General features: G+C 35.3%; 2 protein-coding genes across 2 annotated transcripts; both read right to left on the reverse strand.

Moving 5' to 3' along the window:
• Positions 1-2,157: 2,157 nt before the first annotated feature.
• On the reverse strand, positions 2,158-3,378 carry LOC118344656 (cell number regulator 2-like). Its single transcript, XM_035685729.1, has 4 exons — positions 3,193-3,378; positions 3,032-3,103; positions 2,449-2,658; positions 2,158-2,321 (listed from the first exon to the last, which is right to left on the reverse strand). The coding sequence occupies exons 1-4, from the start codon at positions 3,317-3,319 to the stop codon at positions 2,245-2,247; spliced, it is 486 nt and encodes a 161-aa protein (XP_035541622.1). The 5' UTR covers positions 3,320-3,378; the 3' UTR covers positions 2,158-2,244.
• An 8,149-nt stretch (positions 3,379-11,527) lies between these two features.
• LOC118344694 (receptor-like protein kinase FERONIA) lies at positions 11,528-15,077 on the reverse strand. The gene is made up of 2 exons (XM_035685806.1): positions 14,999-15,077; positions 11,528-14,235 (listed from the first exon to the last, which is right to left on the reverse strand). The coding sequence occupies exons 1-2, from the start codon at positions 15,075-15,077 to the stop codon at positions 11,528-11,530; spliced, it is 2,787 nt and encodes a 928-aa protein (XP_035541699.1).
• Between the last annotated feature and the right edge of the window lie 8,832 nt (positions 15,078-23,909).

Raw genomic sequence — 23,909 nt, forward strand, 5'->3', positions numbered from 1 at the left:
GGCATCAAATCTGAACTAGAATAAATATATCATGAATTACGCCAAGAAATTAGGAATTTATTTACCTAAGTTAAAGTATTTATTTACGCATTCAATAATATATATATATATATACACACACACACACATACAGATCAATAGTTATTAATTGGCACTACAAGAAATCGATTTTTCCCGGCTTTTAATAGAAGACTACACAAATTGCTAAGTCGAAGAAAATCACAATTAACTTGCAACTTTTTTAGTAATATGACTACTAAATAGCAAATTAAGACTACGTTTAGATGGTGAGGTGATTTTGGATGATCTATAAATAATAGTAAAAAAATAGTGAATAATTTGTGAATAATAGTGAAGTAGTTCAGACTACTAATTCACTTACCAAACATAGCCTAATTAGTTATCATTTAATTTGAAGCAGTTGATTGATCGATCCATTGTAAAAATAATCAACCATTAGGCTATACGAAAATAGGTGATATAATATAGTCTTACAATTGCGTCTCAAAGGAGGGATAGATTGGAAAAGTAGTACTAGTAGTCGATGGAAAACATGGAAAACATGATAATCAAATATACGTGATTTATTTTTTGTTTTGCAGTTTACGTGCACTGTACTGTTCACGTATTGCATTAATAATTTGAGAAATGCTAGATACAATTATGGGTTGTGCAAGCCCATGCACTCATTTTAAAAAAAAGTGGGGTCTACTACTAAAAAATTAATGTTTCATGTGGAACCTATATTTATTCAATTTTTTCAAAAGGAGTGCGTAGTCATGGTTGTGCACTCTATGATTATAAATATCATTTCTCTAATAAAATTTGCACACGTATATAAAATGAATTACTAAATTATAATTAACAAAAATGAATTCGCAATTCTATAAACACGATCATGATTCATGGTGTAGGCAAAGGAGTACTTGCTCAAGTATCAATACTTGACCTAAATGGTTTCATTAAGAACATAAACTAAAAGAATAGAGTATTTTACCAACAGTAATAGACTCCAACCGAGTGGAGGAGAGGACGGGGAGGAGGTGAGTTGGATAACCCACTACTACAAGAAAAGGGTCTTGCTTGATGTCGAACGACAGCTTAGGGAATGTAAAAAATCGCACTTTTTGAACTGGAATTGGTAGAAGAGCGAGTCATGCACACCGATGAGTGGGTTTTGCTTCCATGGTCGCCAAATCGATGGAGCAGCTCTGCTGTGAGTGGTGGTTTTCAGTGGAAGAGACAGTCATGTAGCAAAGTTTTGGGTTTTGCTTAATGTGCAGGTAGAGAGAAAATGAAGAAGAAGAAGTTGGGGAAGAAGGTCATGAACTCATGATTTGGGAGTGTACGAGAGCAAAGTGATAGGGAGGGGGCCAAATGTGATTTTCGTGCGTTTTGGCAGCCCTATCATTAAAAAATGCAATTCCATCGAAATTGTCTGTCGCAACAAGTTTTATGCCTTTCTAGGCATTTTTTTCCACCGCAATTTGGGATAAAATCGCTGCAAAAGGTATTTCCAAATAGTTTCAGTTTGGAGGCCACATCGACAAACAAATCGCTGAGATTACTGTCTTATTACGGTAATTTTATTTCCAACAAACAAGAAATCGCCGCAATAGCCATTATTTCTTGTAGTGATAATATAACTATCCTATCAATTTGGACTTATGCATGTAGGAATTAATTAATTAAGTCGGGGGCAAGCGCGTAGGAATATTATCATAGATTTATTATATATAATGTGTCATAAAAATGTGGAGCACAAAGTTTGTGTTTTGGTTAGACCGACCGAAGAGGCAATATATAATTAATTAATCTGTTTTCGTTGTATATATATAGTTATTGTTTTCGTAAATAACTTGCTATAAATATCAGTTTTTCTTGCAGATACTCGTGACATTGAAATCCATATCTGTATTGAAAAAAAAAGAGAGGTAAAAACTTAAATTTAATACCATGCATTGCCCATTGAAAACACTTCTTTTTTATTCATTATATTTTTTGAGCCATTTATTGTCAAGTCAAGGCCGTGCAGTAGCAGCGTACCATTGACTTTTCATTTAATATGAAGCATACAAATTAATATGCAAAAACCATACACAATTAGGATCGAGCCTTTAGACAAGACCAATAAATAAAGAGAAAATGATGAAAGAAAATCAAGCAGCTGATGATCATGACGAGCTCATGAACATGACAAATGGAGATAACTGCGCGACATGCATGTGAAAGCGCGCCTAATATTTAACGAGTCATGCCAGGCGCAACAAATGGAGGCGTCGTGGTGGCACCATTCATTCTCTGAGCATTAGCCATCCAACCTTCAACACATGACATGCAATTACCATAAAAAACAGAAAAAAAAACCCCAATTAAAATCTGAAAAAAACAGAGATTTCTTCTTTGTCGAGAAAGCTGATAAAGCTGATATATAATATATAGTAGTACCTATGGCAGGGTCGAAGCCACGGTTTTTAAGCTCGCGGTACTCTTGACAAAGAGCGCAATGAGTGCACCAAAAATGGACACAGCAATCGGCACAGGGATCTTCTTGCAACGAATACGCGGCTCTCAGTTTTGTTCTGTATGTGCATGTGTATAAACATGCACACCCGATATAGGCAAGGGCCGCATAGATTAGGCCCGCGCAGGCACAACCTGCACAAGTTCACATATCAGAGAACAAACTAATAGAAACATGTAATTATTCAACAAGATGGGAACTTTCAACTCGAACTATATATTATATATATATATATATATATAGTTATGTAGTTGATATATATAGATCAGTTATTTTTCAATTGATCCAATGCCAAAAGAGAGAGATACAACATTAAATGCTTATCATGTTGAATTTACACCGACCAAAAATTAGCACAGTACGTGTAATATGTGATGTTAAATTAAGGAACTACGTGATCATGTGCTTATATCTCTCAGGAATTGAATTACATAATTCGATCAGATAATTAGAAAATATCTGTATTCCAGTATATATATATATAGAAAGATTATCAATAGGATTTACTTGTTTGTCCCCTATCCACAATCTCAGCAATGCGGCCGAAGGTGATGCAGGGACAGCAGCAGGTAACACAGCCTTAATCAAAATGGAAGGAATTGATTAGTTTTCTTAATTGAAATAAAAGAAAAGAAGGATATATATTAATTAGAAGAAGAAGGTCTTACAATTGGAGGGATCATCAAAGCAATCACAGAGCCCGGTCGACCATTGCCCCACATGAGGTCGAGCAGCGTATGGTTGAGGTGGTAATGCTTGAGAAGCTGATTTTGGGTCTGCATTATTGGGATACATTTTAGCACACTGCTAATATCACCAGGAGGAGGAATACCTGATCCGGCTCTTCAATTGAAAACTAACAAGAGTACTAGTACATAATCAATGGTGGGATCGATTGCGTTCTTAAATAGCAAAGCTCAATAGGTTCATGTCTTGACTTTTGTGAGAAGTTGGCGTATGATTATTATCTAATTTGGTTTAATTAATTTATTTATAATTTTTAGATGGCTTATTATTCACTTATCAAGTTTCTAAGTATATATATATATATTACTCTTATAAATTAATTGACTATTCCAAAAATGCAAGGCTGGAATGGTGTTTCTTTTTTAATAATGAGCGCAAGAACTTGACCCTGAGTTGGCCTCATGATCAATAAGCTTGCAGCTTTGAAACTTGACTTTGAGTTTTGTTTAATCATGTACGTATTATTAATTGTATGTTGAACTCATAAACCGCTTGATCATCTGCATGCATGCCCACAAACTATTTATTAAAAAGTTTCAAAAATGCCTATTAACCACATTATATATATAATTATAAGTACCAATATCTAAGCTGTCCTTCATGATCTCAAAGTTGAAGATGGAATTATGCCTATAAATCTATAGCCCAAGTCCAAAAAAGGGACGTTATACGACACGACTAGTCATGATGTGAATGAGAAACTTTGTACAAGTTAATGTGAAATCACCACTTATCTCAAAAACTTAAGCTAATGGAAAGAAGTAGTTTAGTTTGAAAACTATTAGGGTGGAATTTGGAATCCCATATTATTCATTCAATAATAGCTAACTGAAAGCCTTTATCATGTAATGCATTTTCTGATCAAGACAAACATGATCTAAAAGATTTATCATTTTTCATACCAAATTAACAAAGCTGATCCGTACGTAGGTTGACATTGATCGATTTTGTCAGAGGCCGCTAGTGTAAGATTAGTACATAAATATATATAATCAAGAGAAATGATATAATTTGTAGCAGTAGAGTATGCAAATCTTGCGCACATTCTCTTTAAAAAGAGTTGATAAATTTTAGATTCACATGAAAAAATTATTTTTTTAAATATTATCAATTATTTTTTCAAAATAAATGCACGAAACTTGTACATGAACCTTAACTAGCATTAATAATTAAACATTGACTGCTGCAGAATGCAAGGCTGGATACTACCTGCTTTTGTTGATCTTCCTTTTGTGTCTGACTGCGGATGTTTGGCATAGGTTCATTCATGATCATCATAGTAACATGGCAGATTCTCCTTTTCAGGAGCTGATTAAGGGAAGAAAAACGTTTATGATCAAATATCTTAACATGTTTATATATATAAATATATATATATATATATATATATTCTTTTCCCCATGAAATTAATTTCCTGTACTTCCCTTGATCTCTACTCTTCAAGTAATTTTATGGTTTACTAAGCAGGCCACTCTTGAATTAATGGAATCTCCAAGAGGAAATCAAACGAGAGATCAGCACAAACTTAATTTCTACAACACAAAATATAATTTATTTTCTCATACTATGTTATTTGACCATATATCAAATATTCTTTTGCATTAATTTTGAAATTCCTCGTTTATGTATATATATATATATATATATATATATATATATAATGAATTTCCTGGCCTGTTTCTTTTACCTTACAATTTAAGTTTGGGAAACTCTGATTCAAATTACAACTACAAGTGGGTGTTGAAACTTGAAACGTACAGATCGAAGTACTAATTGCTTATGTTAGTCAATGGGTTCCATGCAGCATTTGGCGGGAAGATCAGGATCTAATTAATTTACAGCTAGCCAAAACCTTGAACTTGCTTTATACAAAATATATAATATTTGTCAATGGTTTCCATTAATAATGCATGTTTAATTAGCCTCTGGAGAATGTTGAAAATCTGATCAATACATGCTTGCATGATGGGCTGTACATAGGAATATATATTAGTCAATAATGAATAGATTATTATAATTTAGTCAACCCATAATTCATGGCGTATGGTATGTTAAGGAATATAATTAATTTTTTCATGTCAACTAAGCCTAGCTAATTAAATTCCTCTTTCCCTTATGTTTGTTTTGTTTATGGTGCAACTGTTGAATTCATGCTAACATAATTGCATCAACTACCAGCTTGCATATTACTCATATGAATCAAAAACAAAAACAGGCAACAAAAGAAATTGTGCTTAATTGCATAAACAACCTAAAGTACACGGACATGATTAATGCTTTAAAATTCACTAGCTAGCTAACTCATGTGTTTATCTTTTCTCGAATGGTATAAAGTGTTTGTTTAATAAAATTGTATAGGATCTTGATGTGATGCCTTAACAGTACAGTAGTACCCTTTGGGACTTCTTATAAGCTATGACATGCATAATTCATACTTCTTATAAATTGCATGTTTGTTAGAAATGAGAAATTATATTCATAATTAGTCAATGTGGAGGATACTGTTGTGAAAATGATGACGAAAAAGTAAAAGCAAATACACATATGAATCAATTGCACATGACGACACAAAGGTTTACATCATTCGGCAACGTGTAGTACTCTATACTAGGATATTGGATGGTATGTTGTTCACACCGGCTTGTAAATGGAATGGCTCTTTAAAAATTTATATTTTTTCACTACAAGAAATATGGCTTTTTGCATCCATATTTTGAGACAAAATTTATCCGTTCGAACACCTTGAGAACCTCATCAATGTTTTGAGACGAAATTTAAATTTCGTCTCAAATAAGTATTTTTAAGGATGAAATTTAAATTTCATCCCTAATAAATTCTGTCTCTAAAAATGAAATTTGTTGTAGTGTGTTATGCAAGTTCGTTTTGAAAAAGAGTGGGGTCCAACATTTAAAAATTAATCTTCATATGAGTTCCATATTTATTCACTTTTTTAAAATGAGTTGGTGGAGCTTCCGCACTGCAAATATAATGGTAGTATCCGATGCTTTTAGTTAGATTTACAACAAATGGAGAAGAAAACATCATTTTCTTCAAACATTGACAAGTAATTTTGTAACGCTCCATTCCTGAAGGTCCGGAGAGTTAGCTCTTGTTATTTAAAATTATTTCTCATAACAAAATTATAAATACTCCAAAGATTCCATAAAATACAAATTCACTCATTCAAAACCAAATAGACGTTCCTCCACAAGGACACCAAAGAAAGACATCAACATAACAAACTAAAGTCTCCATAAAAATTCAAAATATCCACGTCTCAGATACTCAAATCAACATAAAAGAATGTATTTACTGAATACGACTCTCCAATAATTACTTGTACCCTATGACACTTATTCCGCTACGATCATCTACTCTTATTCCTGTTCGCTACTCTTGATTTTTGGCTGAACCATCAAAATTATCTTAAAATATTGTGGAAATAAGGGGTGAGTTATTAACAACTCAGTAAGCAGAGGATATATATTAGTATGTAAACATGAACATTTATAGAGTTCAAAATACTGAATAAAAAGATTTTAACTTCAGAATTTATAATCACAACAGGTTATCAAAAATATTAGAATCAAAGTTTAGAAATATTCTTATTCAAAAGTATCATTTGGCATATCATAACTGAGTATTATCATTTTCATATTAGAACATAACATCATAACAGAGGTCATGTTTAACCCCTGTAGTAAGGTTGTGCCTCTATTGATAGCCTAGTAGAACATAAATCACTCTGTCATCAAATGGTGTGCACTCAAATAGTGACCACTTCTATAACCCTTGGCGGGGTCGTATACCACTATTATCACCTGTGACGGGACCGTAGCAAAACAAAACGAAAGTTTCTCAAATACCACATCATATCAGAAAGTACTCTTTCTAAAAGTTTCTCAGATACCACATCATAGCAAAACAGAGTACTGAACGAATTCATATTATCTTCACAATATCAAAAACATATTTGAAGCATCTTCACTTAATTAATGCAAAAACTTTCAAATCTCATATTCGCTTTTTTTACACAATTTAGAAAGAGAATGCAACAAATAAGCTCATGTCTATAACAGTCACGACAAAAAGAAATACTTTCTTCTTATACAAAGTTTCATGAGTAATACAAAATACATGACTGAGGTTGTTTTTACATTTCTTTTCAAAACATATTTAGCACATTTTTTATAAAATCAATCTCAATCCATTCATTTTATGCAAAGTCTTACATAGGAATCCTGTTTGCCTGGATTTCTTAACTTTTTTGAATTTTTTCACAATAGTGTCGAACAAATATCAATCGTCACCTATAAAATAGACACATAACTTACTTAAATCTCTAGTTAAACATGTATTTGATATTTAAGCCTGAAATACTAAAATAATCTATTTTTTCTAACAATCTAAAATTCTCGTAATCCTTAAAATACCATCACTTCCCAAATTCATAGATATCGACTTAATTTCTCCGTCTAATACTTTAAACTCTAAATGATTTTTTGTAAAACCAATTGTATGGCTAACAATTTATTGAATCAACACTAAGCTCACGTGAAAAGACACCTCCAGCTTAATATTTACTTTACATAATTATAACAAAATCTATTACAGTAAACATCAAAACTTTATTTAATAAAAGCGACTTAATCATATCTAAAGCGTTCAAAATAAAATTAAACACTTAATACTGAAATTCATTTATAAAAATTCTGATACTAAATAATATAATAATAAGTAATATAATTTAAATCCCTAACTATATTCTGTAATAATATTTATACTTAAACCAAAGCTTTCACAGAGTAAATTAAAAACCAAGCCCAATGTATAATTAAAAACCAAGCCCAAGGTATAACTAGCCTACTTACAAGGGTATTTTGGGCATTGACCATAAATATGTATGGGTTCCTTGGCAAGGTTGGAATTTAAGAGGCATGACTCATTGACACCAAAACCAAACTGTGTAATAGAGAAGAGTCTATACTCACTGAGATGGTAGGATAGATGCGACAGGTAGTGCTGGGCAAAGGTCGAAGGTAGTCAACGTGGCGGCTTAGTACTGAGAGAAAGAGAGAAAATGATGAGAGAGAGAAAGAGAGAGAGAGAGAGAGCTACCGTGAGGGAAAGGGGGATGGAGATCAGAGACAGTGGGGGAAGGTTAGGGTGTGGGCTTACTGAGCGGAGAACAACGTACTTGGAGTGGCATGAAGTTCCCGACGATGCTTTCTGTGCAAGTGGCAACGACGTGGAAAGGGCTGGTGTTAGGGACCTCGGTCTTGTCCCTAACACTAAGGTCCACAGGCTCGTCTTGGTGATGATGGGGACCGAGTGTTCTTGCCAACTTGGTTGGCCTTCCACAAAATGATGGTGTTTGAGTGATGGGATGATGATGTGTTTGGGTAGGCTAAGTGTTTAGGCTAAGGCAAATCAATGTGGGCGGCTAGACGTGTTCTTGAGTGAAGTGCCAAGATGATAGAAGCTAGGGTTGAATGGATGATATGAGGTTAGGGTTCGGGTTGGATGCAACTAGGGATGTCGTGGGCTTTGGTAGAATTAGGGTTGGTGTGAGTTTGGAAAATTGGCTTAGAATTATGGGTATTTGATGCAATGGGAATGGCTTAAACGTTGCCTTTAATGTTTGGGCCACTTGGATGGTGATTAGGGTAGGTATGGTGAAGTGTAGCTAGGGTTTTGTGAGGTGGCTAGGATGGATTTCGAGATTTTCAAGAGTTGGCTTAGGGTTGGAGTTTAGGATGATGCTAGGGTTTGGAAATGAGATGGAAGAGTGAGGCTAGGGTTTGGTGGCTAAGGTGGGCGGATTTGGATTGACTTGGTCTTAGGAAGATTGGCTAGATTTGGTTGGATTAGGGGTAGATATGGGAAGTTTGTAAGATGGAAGGAATCTTTGAGTGAAGAGGGAAATTTGAATTTGAATTAAGATAACAAGTCAATAGTTGACTTAGAGTGATCGTAGGAAGAGTGATTTAAGGAATTGAAGAGGATTTACAATTCCTTAAATTAAGGGATTGGAATTAGGATTTGAATTTGAATTTGAATTTGAATTTGAATTGGAGGAAGTCAAGACTCCTAGAATGAATGAGTTTCCTTATAGAGCTTTGAGATGGGCGGCTAAGGTTTATGGTGGATGGCTTTAGGATGGCCGAATATGGTAAGTGGATGGTATGGTTAGGGTTTTATGAATATGATAAATGAAGGGCAATTATAGAATAGTGATAGAATAGTGAACTAATATGGAAAGTAGGGCAATACAAGGGTTGGCCGAGTATGTGATATGGAATGGATCAAATGAGCAATGGAATGGATGAACACCAAAAACAAATGAAAGACACGATGAACAAGTGATAAATAATCAATAACAAAGTGAACAAAAGATAGCCAATTCAACTATGATTTACGAATTGCACTTAGATGAAATAAACCTCTTTATTGATGAACTTGAAAATAATAAAGAGAACAACAACTTGGATTTACGAATTGTACCAAGTTGCAAGAACAATATAGAATAACTACACATATTCACGAATTGCAAGATGTGATCCTCTCTTAGGGGATTCACGTATTGCACCCCAAAGAGCCCAAGTGTCTTAGCACCGAATGGTGATCTCAAGAACAAAATAGTCTATTCACTAGGGAATTTGCCAAAAGATGTAAATGCAAAGCCTAAGGGTCCTATTTATAAGGATTACAACTTGGAAACCTTCATTAGGTCCATTGAAAAATAAATAATTAAATAAAAATAAATAATGAAAAATAACATAGTCGACATGGGCCAAGTTGACCCATGACATGCATGAGCCCATGGGTGGGCTAGGCTGGCCCATGGCATGGGTCATGGGCATGGCTGGCATGGCTAGCATGGCTGTTGGCATGTGACTGACATGCTCGTGAGGCTGTTTTGGGGTTGTCTAGCCTTGTCTTCATATGGGTAGTGGCTTGGCCATGAGCCACAACACATGAGGTCCTACCAACTGGTGATGTGGGGTGGTTGGTTTGTGGCTCACGGTGGGAAAATAATTTCTCTGTTTTGGTGTGGTGCAAACAGAGCACTCTCATTAGTAGTTTTCGGTGGCTGGGCATGGAGGTGTAGGGTATAGGTTTAAGCAGCTAATGGTTGAGGAGAGTAAAAGAGAATGGGGTATGGCTGGCATTCATGAAGTGGCTCTTGGTGGTTAGTTTCTTACCATGCGATCTGTGTGCTCGGTCTCTCACGTGGTGCTACTCGTGGTGGTGATCATCCTCTGCTAACTGTGAGTGGTGCATTGTAGAACTGCACTGTGGGGGGCGGAGAATGGTGTAGTTGTGGTTGTGTTGAACGTGGGACTGAGTCGTGGGTTGGTTTCTTTTCTCTTGGCCTGTCCAAGTGCTGCGACGGAGGATTTTGGGTCACGACAAAGTGGGACTGGTGCATGGCTTGTAGAGGTGCAACAAGATAGGGATTGTGTAGTAGTTAGCGACAGCAACAAGCCTTGGGCAATTTCTATATGCATAAGAGAAATACATGTGCATACACACACACACAAACACACACACACACACACACACATATATATATATATATGTCAGGTGATTGGAAAACCCTAGAGGGGAAAGAAAAGGAGGGGAAACGTGCATGGGAGACGTGCATGGGTATGAAAACGTGCATAATGTGGAAACTGGTCCATGGGTTTTCACGGGCTTGGGTTTTGAGCCCATTTCAAAGTGTTTGGGCTTACATCTTAGGTAACGTATGAACTAAGAAATGGGGGTAGGGCCGGGCCAGTTAGGGGGGTTCAAAACTCTTTTCTGCTTGTTCGAATTTTTTCATGGATTGAGAATTTAATCAATACTAATGGACCTGGACTCGACTTCTAAAATAAACCAACTCTTCCCATATATAACAAATATTAATGGGTCAGGTCGGGTTGGGTCTAAACACAAACCGATTTGATCGGGTTGCAGCCCTACTCAATTAATATGAATATAAAATAAATGATATAAGTAATGATGATCATCCACTTCATTTAAAACTAAATAATATATAAGTAACTACCAAGCAGTACTATCCTTGTACGTACATTTACACCATTAACATGAGAACAAGATTAATAATTGCTCATAGTAAAGTACGTTCCATATATACATAATTGAACATGGACCGAGAAAGAAAGTATTGATAGCAAACGAATTGATTCAGACGCGCATGCATATCCTTTCTTCCTCCTCTATCTTTCTTTATTATTCACTTTTCCAACCTTATCTCATCTTTATATAATAAGTACTACCCCACACGTACGCTGGGAAAACATAGAAAATACCACTTTTAAGCTTTGTAGACATCTCTTCACACTGCACAGTATCAGAATCAAGACTTGGGTAGGTCATCCCTGTATTATTTGTAGTCAACCAGGTTCCACTATCCGATTCCGACACGTGAGTACTGCTGAAAATGTTATTGTGTCGGCTAGTTTCAGTGGTATCAGAAACATGGAATGATAATACCTCCGTATAGGTTTCCTTGCCGTCGGGATTTATTTTCTCCTTCGCGGCGTCTGCTTCCTTCTGCCGTTGCAATGCAAAGCTAAGTTTATCCATAACATCGTTCATGGTGGCCCGTTGGCTCCCCTGATCACGCACGCAACTCTCTGCGATATCCACGTACACCTTGAAACACTCCAGAGCTATCTTGCCCATCAGATTCGGATCTATGATCTCACCCATGGTCCCCTTCTCAATGCATTTCCGGGCCCAGTTGGCCAAATTCCATTGCTCCTCCTCCAGTTTTGGATTCAGTGCTTTTCGGGCACATAATACCTCAAAGAGCACTATGCCAAATGAGTACACGTCTGATTTTTCTGTCAGTTGTCGACGCCTGGCATAATCTGGATCCAAATACCCGAACGTGCCCTTTACCATGGTACTAACCGCCTTGTCATCTTGACCTTCTTTGGACAACCCGAAATCAGAAACCTTGGCCACACAATTCTCGTCCAATAAAATGTTGGTCATCTTCACGTCACAGTGGATGATGGGGTGCTTCACTCCCGTGTGCAGGTAGTTCAGACCACATGCTGCTCCGATGCAAATTTCGAGCCTTTGTATCCACGGGAGGGAATCCTTGTTCGTGTCGTAGAGGTGTTCTCGTAGTGTCCCATTGGACATGTAGTCGTAGACAAGGATCATCTCCCTCTCGTCATTGGAGTATCCAATGAGAGAGACGAGGTGGACATGGCGAAGCTGGGAGAGCATCTCAATCTCCCTCCAAAACTCTTGGGCCCCTTGCTTTGACTCTGGGTTCAAACGCTTGATCGCCACGGTCATGGTGCCATCGTCAAGGAAACCCTTATATACCTTCCCAAAGCCACCGACGCCAATAACTAATCCTTCATCGAAATTGTGGGTTGCTGTTTTGATTTCTTCAAGTGAGAATTGGCGGCATAGCTCTTCGGGTAGTGATGAGGCTTTTGTCCTCGTTGACTTTCCTTTGTTTTGGTCAGACCAGAACCAGCACTTCAATACTGGATAGTAAGAACCATAACGCTTAGATGTCCGCAGTTTCCAAACAACCACGCAACATGCTAGAGTGAGCAAGGCCAAAAATAAGCCTACACCGGTTCCAATGGCAATGAATCTTGTTTTCCTTGAGTTGGATGTCGAAGCAGGTTGCTGAGCCGGAGGTGGAGAGGGCAACAAAGTATTGGGTGGATTGGGTACAGCTAGGTTGTTATTGCTGTCGCTCAGTTTGAACACTTCTACCCCATTTAAAATGGCATCGTAGATTGCATTGGTAGCTTTCCCACAGTGTAGAGCAATAAAGAGTGTACTCTTATAATCCTCAACTCCCATCTTTTGGATCATCACTACATAATCTTGAAACACAGGCGTATCCCTTCCTCCGCTCCACATAATTACATCAGCGTTAACTTCGGCTGTCTTGTTGTCTATATAGATAATGAATGTCCTTTCCCCTGCCATCGTTATATTGCGCTCGATTTCGCAGAAATGAAGCCTGACCAGATAATTGAACCCCGGATCTACGGGTAAACGCCATGTCAAATTAGAATGCAAGTTCCAAGTTATGTTTGGACCCATCGTGATTGCAGACCGATAAACGTTATCGGGGGCAGTGTAATTTGGTATTACTGAGTATTTGAGCTTCAAATTTAGCTCACGGGGGATCGCGCCTCGACTCAACAAGTAATCAGGGATGTCTGGGGACCATTCTCTAAACATGCCAGTGTCTCCCGTCGGCGATATGGACGTGCTCCCGATATTGAGTCGAAGAATCATCTCGAGTGTCCTGTTGTTGTCTATAGGGAACGGAACATTATTTTGGCCAACGTAAGGTGGGCTTGGTTTTTCTGGATTGCTATAGTAGAGGTACGTTGGCATGGAGACGATCTCAATTCCATTAACGAAAGCAAAGAATCTGCTAGAAGCAGTACTTCGCGTTGGAATGAATGTTAAATTCAATTTTTGATCCTCTTCAACGTTGATGCAGAACTCTCTAGAAAGACGTTTTGAGTCCCCCAAGTAATTAGCAAGAATGGAAGCACTGAAGTTTCTAAGTAAGGTGAACTTACTGTTTGCTTCGACGGTAAAAAAGGCCAGAGATCCATCAAAACCAGAGTATGAATCTGCGTAAAAGTACAAACGAACAAATTTAGGACCGGAGGTGACATGAAATACGTAGGTGAATTGGGAATAGGATAAACGGGCAGTCATATTGTAGGGGACAGTTTCTACAAATGAGTCTTGGCTTTGGGCTCTTGAGGTAACAGATTTCTGGTTACGTTCTTCTATGGGAGCGAATTTGGAGGGCTCTATGTCTCCAATCCACGTTCGGTTATACATATCCGTTGAGTTGCCAGAAGAGCCGCAGTTGAGGGCAATATTATCAACGGTAATGTAACGAGGAACAGTAGAATTAGCGACTGAAATATGACGGTGATCAAGGAAGAGCACTAAGAAGACGAGCATAATAGGTTTCAGTATTGAGATGTTCCCCGTGGGAGCAAGAGATGATCATCCACAGAAGGGAAACCAAAAGGGCTATCTACTTTATATTCTAACTGCATAAAGATGTCTCGCAGCTAACATTGTTGAATTATTCATGTACGTACGTGCCAAGCAGCCTTGCTTCGGCATTTCATACCAGCTTCGCCCAATTCGCTTTTGGTAAAGAGTTATGTTACACGTAAGCCTCACACTTTGTACATCACTTGAAAAATATGTGATTTTACTCTTTTATCCTCATATTTCATATTTCTTATTTCCTGAAACATGAGGGTAAAAGAATAAATTCACATACTTTTAAGTAGTGTGCAGGAGTGTGAGGCTTATGTATATAATTTTTCTTTGGTAAAAATAGCGTGAGCGACTTGAAAGCGGTCCTCCTCCATTACTTTATTTGAAATATGGGCTTTTTGTCAAAAAGCAAACAAAAAAACATATAAATTTTAAAAAATATTATTATTTTATTCAAAAGTCAGTATCAAATTAGTAAGTAATTAATTTTGAAATTATTTTGTGCTTATATTATTTTATTTAATTAGTTAAGTATGTATTTCTTCCCACGTATATATAATATCAGATACAAATTAATATCGTGATAATTAAATACCTTTTGAAGTAATATCACAAGTACGTAATATTATATTTGATTAAAAAAAAAAAGTACGTAAAATTATAAACAGGAGACAAAATATAAAGTACTACCCCACACACCAGCGTCATTCCTGCTTACAGACGCGTTCACCGGCCATGCAGCAACTCCAAATCCAACTCCTCCAGCTCGAATTGGCATTCCTCGAGGCGAACGAGCACGATATATTATCTTTTTTATTAGAGGGTTCGAACCGAGATTTATCATATGAAGAGTTGGATTATATGTCATCAAGTTCTTAACAATTTCATTCTATATTAATATTAATGTCTAAACAAGTACGATATTTGATTTTAAACTTCTTAAAATCTTGATCACTCATTAGGATATATGCAAATATTCTATTAACATCTAGTGTTCGGCGTACATCTAGATGCTGAGGTGATTTCAGGTTATTTAAGTTTATATGTAAATAGTAATATCATATTTATTATATTTAGATGTGTTTGACTGTACATAAGTTGAAATATAAGTTTGAACGTATGAAGAATGTTGAGATGGATTTAATACTTTTATGAAAAATTAAAAAAATAATAAATCTCATCAATAATTAATTTAAAATAAATTAAAGTCACTCTAACAACCAAACATAACACCGACTTCACGTGATCCAAGCCACTCATCACATCCTATACTAATATTTTAATTTGCTTGACCAAGTCTTCCAATATTGTCTTTATTTTTCTCAATAATTGGGTTCTTTTGCCCTCTCCTTCAATTATAAATGTTAGATATATCCATTAAAGCAAGAATTAGTGGTTAAATCAACTTTAATCTTTATATAAAGTGGATCGGGTTTCTTCACTTCCCATCTAATTAATTCGCCATCTTTACTTTTTTAAAGCTGCGATGACTTATATGGGTTTTGAGAGACGGACATGCCATATCTATCAGAAGAGATTTGCTATTCCTCATTTTACATTCTATACATTATATTTTTTTATTAATTTTTTATTTTATTCATGTTAAATTAATTGAATTCTTCTACTCATTATCCCTACACCACATACTTATTAAAGAAAAAAATAAAAAGATAAAAAATTATGTATAGTGTATAGTACAAGAATGATGAGTAAAAGTTTTCATATCAAAATCCATAAAAATTAAAAAAAAAAAAAATTCCTATTTACAACTCTGTTTTAAATTGAGGACATATTTATAAAATAAAATTGCAAGGTATCGTATTATTTTATAATCGTTATAAAGATATATCTTTATAAAAATATAAAGATATAATAAATAAATTGAGGACCCATTAATAAAGATATAATGGTTATAAAATAAAGATAGCTTACAATTTTATTTTATAAAAAATACTCTCCATTTAAAATAGAAATAGTAAAAAAAAAAAAACTATAAAATATATGGTAATCTCCGGTTTACAAACATTTTCAAAAAAATTCAATTATTTTTAGATTAAATCTCAAATTTCTTATTTCAACTTTTATACTTTCCATCCAACCATTTCCCAATCATTATCAACACACAAAAATCAATACAAATTTTTTAAAAACTATAAAACAAAAATACTCTTAAAAAATTATATTAAAATAATTTTTGGTTTTAACTTTTACATATTCACTTTCACAATAACACTTATTTAAAAAAAAAAGATTTATTCTTAAGCCGTTGTGTAGATCAGACCAGATAAAACAACTATATGATATAATTTGATTTGAAAAATAAATTTTAAATTTTACAACTCAAATCTTACCATTTAAATGATGTAGATGATATACTCTACACACCAGCTTGAAAATATAATAATTTTATTTAAAAAAATATATATTATTCAAGTTGTGTTTGTTCAAGCTCATGTTAGGTAATGAACTTTAAACATGGGCTCTGTTTTAATTTGTTTAGTTAATGAACGAACTCGAGTCTAGCTCGAGCAAACATTTCAAATGAACCGAGCTCAAAATTGTTGACAAGCCGTTCGGTTTATGAGGTCTAGTCCAGCTACCTTAGGGCCTGCCATAGACCGGGTTTAGAATGGTCTTAGTTCTAGGCCCATCTTGAGAATCGGATGGAAAGATGATTGAAGTATCTTAGCTATGGGTCCGGCCCAAAGTAACAGTTCTGATTAGTGATGACAATAATTTTGTAACATCACGCATAACAAATATACGTGATTTTAAATGGATTAAAGGAAATCAAAGATAGATTTTCTTTTTGTTGAATTTTCACGTCTGGAAAAGATAGAACTGAACCAAATGAAATCCAATTCATAAAAGCTTTATATTATTATTAAGTGGAAAATCTTGGTCAATTTATTTTAACATTTTATTGTATAATATATTTTGTGAATATATGCTACTGAAAATATCAACCATATTTTCATTTTTGGCCATAGACTGATGTCTATGCACTTCATTTAATATAGAGTTGTAAAAAAATTATAAATTAATTGTAAGTTAATAAAATAATTCATCTTTTGTCTTTGTAGTACTACATATTTTGGAACAAAAAATCTTCACAACCTCCTAACACTCCACACTCCATATTTTTTTTTTAATTTTTATTATTTTTTTCTTTTATCAAATATTTATTATATAAATAATGAATAAAAAATTTGAAATAATTTAAAAAGAATAAACTCAAAAAAAAAAAATTTTAAAAATATTAAAAATTTTAAAAGTTAATAACAAATGTGGAGTGTGGAGTGTGATGGAAGTTGTGTAGCAAAACTCTAATTCCTACCACGTTTGAACGTGGTTTATATATTAATGTTCCATAGTATAATAAATTATATATTATGAGAGAGCCCTTCGGTATAAGCATTAAGCAGTCACAAAATACTCCGTCAATCAAGGGGACAGTTATTTTCGTGAAGGGTCTTCTTCTCATCTTTGAATGAGAATGAAGTTGTTTTCTTTCACTTCTTGGTGAACGATTGAGTTTGCTACGGGCAAGTTCTTTTGTTGTTTTTTCTTTTTGGTCTGTCATCCTTAGTTCTAAAGCTTGGAATTTTTTGGACTGATGGCGGAAGAAATTACTAAGTTATGGGACAAACCATGCCTCACAGAATCAGAAAAGAGTGAGCTTTTGATTGTGGGGGATGATATGCAGTCTACACTTGAATGTGGGAAATGTTGTTTAATTGGAAAGATAATGGTTGAAAAACGTATCAACTATGATGCTTTCAAAAATACCATGTTAAATCTCTGGGTTCGAGGGTGAGATGTCCTTGGTTGGTGTTTGGAGACATTAATGAAATCCTCTATCAATCTGAAAAATGGGGGTAGTTTGAGAAATATGAGGCAATTAAGGTTGTTTCGTGCTGTGCTGGAACGGGGAGGGCTTCGTGACCTTGGGTATTCTGGAGTCCCTTTCACTTGGTGTAATAAAAGAGAAGGGGATGGGGTTATTAGTGAGAGGTTGGACAAGTTTTTGGGAAACTTGGCCTGGTGTGAATATTTTCCTAATCTATGAGTTCAACATGGTGGAGCAGCCTGTTCTGACCATATCCCTTTATGGTTAGATACTAATGGAGGGATTGTAAGGAGGAGCGGGATAAGACCGTTTAGATTTGAGGCAATGTGAGTGGGTCAGGGTGATTGCTCTCATATTGTGGAGAAGGCTTGAAGTCAAGGGGATGGGCTTAATTATTTGAGGCAGATTATGAGTAGTATTTTTCAATGTTCCTCAGATCTGGATAGATGGAATAAGGGTTCATTTGGTAATGTTCAAAAGGAATTGGCTGCTGCACAAATGAGGTTGGGAGATCTCTAAGTCTTTGATCCTACTTATCAACATAGTTCTTCTCATAAATTGGCTCGGGAGGATGTCCACAAGTGGCTTGAGAGAGATGAGATTATGTGGAAACAAAGGTCGAGGGTTTTGTGGCTTAGAGAAGGATATAGTAATTCTTGGTTTTTTCATAGTAAAGCTACTACTAGAAGAATAAAAAACAAAATATTTCAGTTGCAAGATGAGTGTGGTACATGGAGGAAAGGGGTTCAGATGGATAATTTGATTGCGGATTATTTTCAGCATTTATTTTCAGTAAGAGATCAGGTGACATGGAAGATATTTTGTCAGGGGTGGAGATTAAGGTTAATAAGCAGATGATTGAGGAGTTGATCAGGCCTTATGTGGCAGAGGAAATGAAAGAAGCTTTCAAGCAAATGCATCCTTTTAAGGCTCTGGGACCGAATGGTATGTCTCCTGTTTTTTATCAGAAATGTTGGGGAGTGATTGATAAATCAATTACTGTTTTTGTCTTAAATGCATTTAATTATGGTGATTTTCCTAGGGATATGAATCATACTTTTATCACTTTAATTTCTAAAAAAGATGATCCTTCAAAAGTGGTTGTTTCAAACTGATTAGTCCTTGCAATGTATTGTATAAGATTTTATCTAAATGCATTGCAAATAGACTAAAAAGAATTTTGCATTTAGTTATTTCAGAAACTCAGTGTGCTTTTGTTCCTGATAGACAGATCACCGATTATGATTTAGTTGCTTATGAGCCATTACATTATCTTCGTTCTAAGAGAGTGGGAAAGAAGGGTTTTATGTCTCTTAAGCTTGACATGAGTAAAGCTTATGATCGAGTTGAGTGTGTGTTTTTGGAAAAGATGATGATTACACTTGTTTTTTCTCAAAAGCTGGTTGATCTTATCATGAAGTGTCTCTACAGTGTCATTTTCAGTTCTTGTTAATGGGTGTCCAAAGGGACCAGTTGTTCCTATGAGAGGTCTCAAGCAAGGAGATCATTTGTCTCCTTGTTTTTGTTATGCACAAAAAGCTTGATTAATTTGCTAAGAAGGAATTCTGGTCAGGGTTTAGTGGAGGGTGCTAAAATTTGTAGAGGAGCTCCAAGAGTGAATCATTTATTATTTGCAGACGATAGTGTGATTTTTTGCGAAGCTGATGTCTTTACAAATGTGAAGATCCAGTCCCTTTTGGCAAAGTATGAGAAAGCTTCTAGTCAGTGTATTAACAAGGAGAAAATCTCTATGCTTTATAGTAGGAATGTTGAGGTGAATTTAAGGGCTGAAATTATGTGCATGTGGGGTGGGAGCAATGTACAACAGTATGAGCAATATTTGGGGCTCCCTCCTATAGTTGGTAGATCAAAACAGAAGGCTTTTTCAGGAATTAAGCAGAGATTATGGCAAAAGCTCCAAGTGTGGAAAGGTACTATGTTATCACAAGGGTGAAGAGAGGTTCCCTAATAGCTGTGGCAATGTCCATCCCGACATATGCCATGAGCTGTTTTTTGTTTCCACAAAGCTTGTGTCATGAGATGGAGATGATGATGGCTCATTTTTTGTGGGGCAATCAATCTCAAGGTAAGAAGATTCATTGGGTAAGGTGAGAGAAGTTATGTGATTCTAAGTTTAGAGGTGGAATGGCTCCAAAAAACTTAGTGATTTTAATCTAGCTCTTCTTGCTAAACAGGGTTGGAGATTGTTAACAAATGAGGATTCTCTCCTCCATGGGATGTTTAAAGCTCGATATTTTCCAAATAGCTCTTTATTTGATGCTAAAGTTGGTTTTAATTAATCCTATGTATGGAAAGGGATTTTTAGTTCCCTCAGTTTGTTGAAATCTAGTTGTACGTGGAGAGTGGGTAAAGGGGAGGCTGTAAGGGTTTTCATGACCCTTGGATTCCAAGGGTTCGAAGGGAAGGTATCTAGGAAGCTATGATGAATGGCTCTGATTCTAATCTAAGAGTCAATGCTTTGTTGGATGCTGATATTGGGTGATGGAATGTGGATGCATTGCGAGCTCTCTTCAATCCAATGATAGTTAGTCAGATTCCGAAGTTGCAAGTGTCAGTATCTCAGAATGATTCTTGGTACTGGGTTTCTGAAAAGAGTAGTATTTATTCAGTTAGAAGTGGTTATAAACTGCTACAGGTTGCAAAATCTCAGATTGAAGGTGAGGGGTCTAGAGCACATCAGTTTTCTTCATTCTAGAAATGTTTTTGGCAACTGAAAATTTCTCAAAAGATGAAGGTTTTTGGTTGGACGGCGTGTAATGAGTATTTACTAATTTTTCATAATCTAGTGAGGAAAGGGGTTGAAGTAGAAGATTGTTGTGTTTTCTGTAAAAGTAGAAATGAGGATGTTGCTCATGCTTTATTCTATTATTCAGCTAACAAAAATATATGCTTTATAGTATGTGCCTTTGATTTTGATTTTGATTCTTATATGTCCTTCTATGAATTAGCTGTGGCAATTAAGGAAAAGGGGGGGGGGTGAAGAAATTCTTGTTAAATTTATTGCTATGGCTTGGGGACTATGGTATAGGTGAAATCAATTTATTTATGAGAATATTATCCTTAGTGTTACCCATGTGATTAATGGTGCGATTCCATGCAGATAGATTTTTTTTGTTTTTTTTTAAAGTGCAGATTCTTTATTGCCATAGCAAGGTGGTACAGAAGGTGTTAAGCCGGTCTCCTCCACCTACAAGTTACCTTAAGATGAATGTAAGATGGAGCAAATTTTTTGAGATGTAGCAAGCAGGTGTTGGGGTGTTCTTAGGGATTGTGAAGGGAATTTAATTGCTGCATGTAGTAAAATTGAATGTGAGGTTTCCTCTCCAAAGTTTATAGAAGCAACTATAGTGCTAAGGGGTGTATAGATTTGTGTTGTATTCCAAAGTTGATGGTGGAAACTGATTGTCTTGTTCTTGTTAACATACTGAATTCATCTGCTGATATTTTAATAGATTTTGCCTTCATCATTGAGGATATTAGAAGGTTATTGCAAGGCTTTCAAGAGGTGTAATTTTTGCATGTTAGTAGACAAGGAAATAGTGTGGCTCATCTGTTGGCAAGAAATGCTTGTAATTTTTCAGATATGGTGTTATGGTCTGATTGTCTTTCTTTTGTATCTCAAGTTGTATGGCTTGATAAGCAATTTGTTGTAAGGACTTGATTATTAATGAAATGTGGTCTGTTTATAAAAAACAAAAAATACCATGTTGAAGGTTTGGAAAACTGGTGCTGCTATTAACATTGTGGAAGTGGGCAAGAATACTGTCGTTTTTGAATTTGTGTCTGAAGGGGAATTATTTCATATTTGGGATGGCCAATCCTGGTTATTTGATCAAAATCTAATATGTTTGAAGTGGTTTGATGGGATTACTCCACCTAAAGATATCCTATTTTCTATACTTATATTTGGGTACAATTGCACAATCTTCCGTTTGGATGTATGAATTCTATTATTGGGTCAAAATTGGGTAAGTCCGTAGGCAATGTAATGCATGTGGAATCTTACTCTAAGGGTCATGGATGGGGCAAATTTATCTGTGTTCTTGTTGAATTGAAACTACAGAAACCTTTAATAAGGGGGAAGATGTTGTTCTTGGATGGGAAAACTATTTTTGTCTCTTTAAGTATGAAAGATGCCCAAGTTCTGTTTCCAAATGTGGAAGAATTACACATGCTTGGATGGTTTGTCCAAGCAAGGGAATGTCAATGTTTGAAGGATCACCATCTTTTCAACAGTATGGCTCTTGGTTGAGGGCCTCTAGTGGTTTCCAATGTGCTGGAATTGATAGATTTGTGTGTGATGGGCACCAACATGGACTTAGTCTTAAAGATCATTTGCAAGTTCCAAATGAGCCAATTACAAGATCAAGAGCTAAGAAGATCAATCAAGCAATGTAAGAATTTGTGCAATCTACTTGGAATGAAGCTAGCAAGAGCCTAACAAATAAGATAGGCTTTAAAGAAGAAGAATCAGTTTTGATCTACTTGATACAAGCTATGGAAGACATGACTTAGAGTTATTTGGGCCTATTGTTATTGAAGGCTTTCAATTTGTTTAAATAATTTAAATGATTTATTTTATTAGTTTAGAATAATTGGGCATAAGGATGCTTGGCCCACATATATTTTATATTTTTTGAACTAGGGTTTCAAGAGAAGTTTTAAGGGTAGTTTAGAGATTGTTATAATTTTCAGCTAGGGTTTCTTGTGGGAAGGCTTTGGATTTTTTCCAAGGGTATTTTGGGAACAAGGGGGCCTTATTTTGGCCTAGGGTTTATTTTGTTTAGGGGAAGAGATACATATGTTATTGTAGCTGCGACAATGTTCATGAGTTTTTAGAAATTTGATGAATTTATTTATTGTGAGTTGAGTTTATCTCGTCTTGTTCTTAATGAACTTTTGAACTTATCAAAGGCAAATCACAACCTTTATAGTGTTCTTCCTTATAACTTAAGTTCTTGAGATAGGTTCTTCAACGGGTTAAGATTTTCATAAAATCTAGGTTCTTGAAACGAGTTCCTCAAAGGGTCTAAATTTTCTATTGGCTTAATTTTGGCTTTCCTGAGTGAATTTTCAAATTGATTGTGGGTTCAAAGGATTCCATTCCCACGGGTGCATATAATTTGGTGTTCAGAGACAGGTTTCTAATCAGGTCTGATTCTATCTTTTAATTCTTACATCTTTAAATTTAATTCTAGGGCTTCATTATTCTAGGGTTGCAAAAAAAAAAAAAAAAGTAGACTGCCGAAATTCTTAGGGTTTTTGGTTTGACTGAAATTTGCATCACCTCTAGGGTTTCTTGCATCTGTAAGTTTGTCAATTGCATGGAGTGTCGTTCCATTGATTCTCCTCTAATTCATTATCAATTTTTGTGTGTTTGAATTTAATTGCTTGATTTTCACAATTGAATATTGCTGTTTGTGATTGAATTAGAGAAAAGAAAAGAAATGACATGAAAAGAAAAGAAAAGAAAAGAAAATTCGAAAAAAAAAGGAAAAAAGAAAAAGAAGAAAATGTAGCATATTCAAAGGTTGTTACATAGTTACAACAAAAGGAAAAAAAAAAAGACATTTGTTGATTGAGTTTTATCATCAAAGGGGCTGAATACATCTTTATAGTTGGTATCTTGTTTTATAAATACTCTTTTCCTCGTATAAATTCATTGAGTCTCGTGTCATTTTATTCCTTCCTTGTTTCTTGAACTTATTGCTGGTTAGAATAATACAAGATTGAATTGTC

This window comes from Juglans regia, chromosome 15 (assembly GCF_001411555.2).
Source record: "Juglans regia cultivar Chandler chromosome 15, Walnut 2.0, whole genome shotgun sequence".
Lineage (NCBI taxonomy): Eukaryota > Viridiplantae > Streptophyta > Magnoliopsida > Fagales > Juglandaceae > Juglans > Juglans regia.

What these genes read in the sequence shown, in the direction of transcription:
- LOC118344694 (XM_035685806.1), bottom strand. Translation starts at nt 15,077, where the DNA reads ATGCCAATTCGAGCTGGAGGAGTTGGATTTGGAGTTGCTGCATGGCCG. An exon ending in TGTAAGCAGGAATGACGCTG is followed by an intron (nt 14,236 to 14,998) that starts GTGTGTGGGGTA and finishes TCGTCTTCTTAG; the next exon opens with TGCTCTTCCTTGATCACCGT.
- LOC118344656 (XM_035685729.1), bottom strand. Translation starts at nt 3,319, where the DNA reads ATGTATCCCAATAATGCAGACCCAAAATCAGCTTCTCAAGCATTACCA. An exon ending in TGTGGATAGGGGACAAACAA is followed by an intron (nt 2,659 to 3,031) that starts GTAAATCCTATT and finishes GAACTTGTGCAG; the next exon opens with GTTGTGCCTGCGCGGGCCTA. An exon ending in TGGCTTCGACCCTGCCATAG is followed by an intron (nt 2,322 to 2,448) that starts GTACTACTATAT and finishes CATGTGTTGAAG; the next exon opens with GTTGGATGGCTAATGCTCAG.